This window comes from Chelon labrosus (assembly GCF_963514085.1).
Source record: "Chelon labrosus genome assembly, chromosome: 4".
Classification (NCBI taxonomy): domain Eukaryota; kingdom Metazoa; phylum Chordata; class Actinopteri; order Mugiliformes; family Mugilidae; genus Chelon; species Chelon labrosus.
In genome coordinates, this window is record NC_140340.1 from 5707163 (window position 1) to 5710212 (window position 3050).

Consider the following 3050-nt stretch of genomic DNA (forward strand, 5'->3'; position numbering starts at 1 on the left):
ATGCAGACGCCTCACTGAAAAGACTGTATTTGCAAGTCAAAGAAACATTATAAGAGCCATTTATAGGTTCATCAACAATATTCACATTCAGTAACACAAGGTGACAGACTCAAACCCCCGATATCTGGGACAAAAAACACAAAAAGCGAGAGCAACCTGATGCAGTTTGAGTACTCGTGTGGACATACGCTGCACAGGTCATCAGTGCAGAGATAATGTGTAGGTCAACCTATATACTGTAAGCTGTTTTCGCATTAAAAGACCATAAAGTGGACCACACGGGTTTTCAGAAATGTTGCAGAACGAGGCGGTTCAGCTAAGAGAAAATCTACAGACGGCATCAACATCTATGCAGCTCTCAGGATGGAGAAGTATGCAACAAGGCCAGCAGGATGCATGCAGGCAACTGAGAACGCGCTTTGAAATATTTAAAAAGGACGGCTTCGACAACTGGAGTTACCACACGGAGGAGTAGAAACACATCACGGATATCAAAAGATTTCCAAAATGTGGCAGTAATGGGACGCGTGACGGGGGAAAACCCAACCCTGCCTGTGTCGGAGAGCTGTTAGTCGTTAATACTGTATAGGCCACTTTAACATGGAGCACGCTAGCACACGTCTACACCCTAAATCTGGAGCATCAAAGTGCCTCAGTATTGCTCCTAAACTAAGAGAGGTGATCATTAAAAAGGAGGGATAGTGACATGAATCTGTCAGCTGTGATTGTTCTCAAACGTGGCTCTGTTAACACCACAGGAAAGGGAAAACAGCAGGAAGTGTAACTGAATACGCAACAGTTCTGTGCATGGACAACTGACGGTTGAAAAACATATATCTGATTGATTGCTGACTCGGTGGAGTCACACATACATGACCCGGCACAGCACCTAGAGACTAACATACAGTACATTGCACCTAAGGACGAGAGGTGGACGGAGGGAAAGCAAATGTCGGACGTGATTGCTTACGGCTAGTGTGTGTGTGTGTAGTTAAATATGAATATCTGTTTTCAACAACCACTGAAAACTATTAGGAATGGACCAAAACTGAAATCTCCCCCAAACCCAGAATCTTGCTTCCTATCAATCAAAACCCTTGACCCTAACTTCTTCACCCCCCGCCCCTTCCCCTGCACCCCCATGAGAAACAGAGAGTCGGATGGGCCTGGCTGCTTCTTCCAGTGTTTTTCCTTATTTCTTGTTCTTGAGTTGGTTAGCCAGCCAGTCGAGGCCCTCGTAGAGGCCGTCGCCGCTGGTGGCGCAGGTTGCCTGGATGTACCAGTTGCGGTGACGCAGAGAGTGTAAGCCCAGCTTGTCTGTGATCTCGGCAGCGTTCATGGCGTTGGGTAGGTCCTGTCAAAGAGGTGAGAGGTCAGTCAGATGAGAGTCCTTCAGTCTTTGTATGTGAGTGTTAAGTGACGTTTGCGTTCTTATGTTTATCTGTGTAGAATTAATTAATGGTTCCAGGGAAGAAAATGTTTTATCTGCGGATGTGAAGACTTAATGTGGTGGAGCAGCTCCTCTAAAGTGAAACCAAAGCAAGTAGAGCTCCCCCTAGTGGTTGGCTGCAGTATAGGTCATATAAGCTCCGCCCCCTCCATGTTAGTGGATGAGACTAAAACAATAAAAAAACGCATCAAATATTTTTTTTCAAGGATAGTTTCTTTCATTTTATTTAGTTCATGTAATACTTAACTGTCCATTTTTCTGAGAGGTTTCTTTTAGTTAGTTATTTGACGCTGGTCCCGTAAGACTGTTAGAGTAGGAATGAATACATAAATAAACAAGTACAGTGTATAATCCAAGATTTCCTTGTAACTGGTGGAGGCAGAGCGGAGTGTAGTATTAATTAAACAAAAATGCGAGTGAGTCTGGAGGAAGTGTGGTCACGTCATCGGTAACGCGGCTGTTGGTCAATGCAAGGAAGTGGGGACGTGTAGTCCATATTTATATACAGTCTATGCTTGGAACAAAAAGGGCGGAATTGAACCAGCGCTACTGCACTGAGGACTTTAAATTAACTTGTTTTTTTATCTGCAATCAATCAACAGCTAAAGACACTGTGTTCTGATGCTTTACAGACAAAAGGACTGCGTGATTATTCAAGTAGATAACAGGCAGATTGATCAATAACCAGGCGAAAAGGACTAAATGTTAGTTGCAGCGCTTGAGACCGACTGATCTTCTGTCTCCCGTCATTATCGTGGCAATAGTTACAGCAGAGGCCATCATTTAGAGTTACTGGAAAAACACAACTGCTTCACATGCAGAAGAGGAGACGAGGACTGGTGTGAGTGAGTTAACAGGTTTGATGTCATTTATAATGATATTCATTCAAGGAAGTCAGTTCGTGGGGGCTGACCCTCCGCTACAGGCCTGTTATGTAATCATATGCACAGCGTATGTGTGTGTATGTTAATGCAGAACAGTAACGGTCACTTGCCTGTTTATTGGCAAACACGAGGAGCACTGCATCTCTGAGCTCATCCTCAGCCAGCATCCTCATCAGCTCCTCTCGCGCTTCGTTCACACGCTCTCTGTCATTACTGTCCACCACGAAGATCAGACCTGAAACGGCAACAAGAACACGAGGAAATAAAACAAAAGCAAAGAAGAATATCCTTTGTTCACAGCGTACGGCGTTATCCTGTGATTAGCTCTGCTCACCCTGTGTGTTTTGAAAGTAGTGTCTCCAGAGGGGACGGATCTTGTCCTGCCCACCCACATCCCACACAGTGAAGCTGATGTTCTTGTACTCCACCGTCTCCACGTTAAAACCTGCAGAAGAGGGAAGAGGTCACACAACGTGCAGAGCAAACACAGCGATGCGCGGAGATAAAAACTCCCTGCACGTACCAATTGTTGGGATTGTGGTGACGATTTCTCCCAGTTTGAGCTTGTAGAGGATCGTTGTTTTTCCTGCAGCGTCAAGCCCCACCATCAGGATCCTCATCTCCTTCTTTCCTATGAGGCTCTTCAGCAAATTCCCAAAAATGTTCCCCATGATTCAAACAAGGTTTTTAAGCTTCACTTTTGCTGGAGGCCTTTT

General features: G+C 45.0%; 1 protein-coding gene across 2 annotated transcripts; it reads right to left on the reverse strand.

Annotated features, from left to right (window-relative positions):
- Positions 1 to 1192: 1192 nt before the first annotated feature.
- Positions 1193 to 3050, reverse strand: LOC311486271 (ADP-ribosylation factor 3; the record flags this gene model as incomplete). 2 transcript variants are annotated; one of them, XM_084542064.1, is made up of 4 exons in its annotated part: positions 2858 to 3050; positions 2669 to 2779; positions 2445 to 2569; positions 1193 to 1354 (listed from the first exon to the last, which is right to left on the reverse strand). In XM_084542064.1, exons 1-4 carry the CDS (start codon positions 3003 to 3005, stop codon positions 1193 to 1195), a joined length of 546 nt encoding a protein of 181 aa, XP_084398190.1. In that variant the 5' UTR covers positions 3006 to 3050. The 2 variants fall into 2 exon arrangements, with proteins under 2 accessions (XP_084398190.1, XP_084398191.1); XM_084542065.1 differs by lacking the exon at positions 2669 to 2779.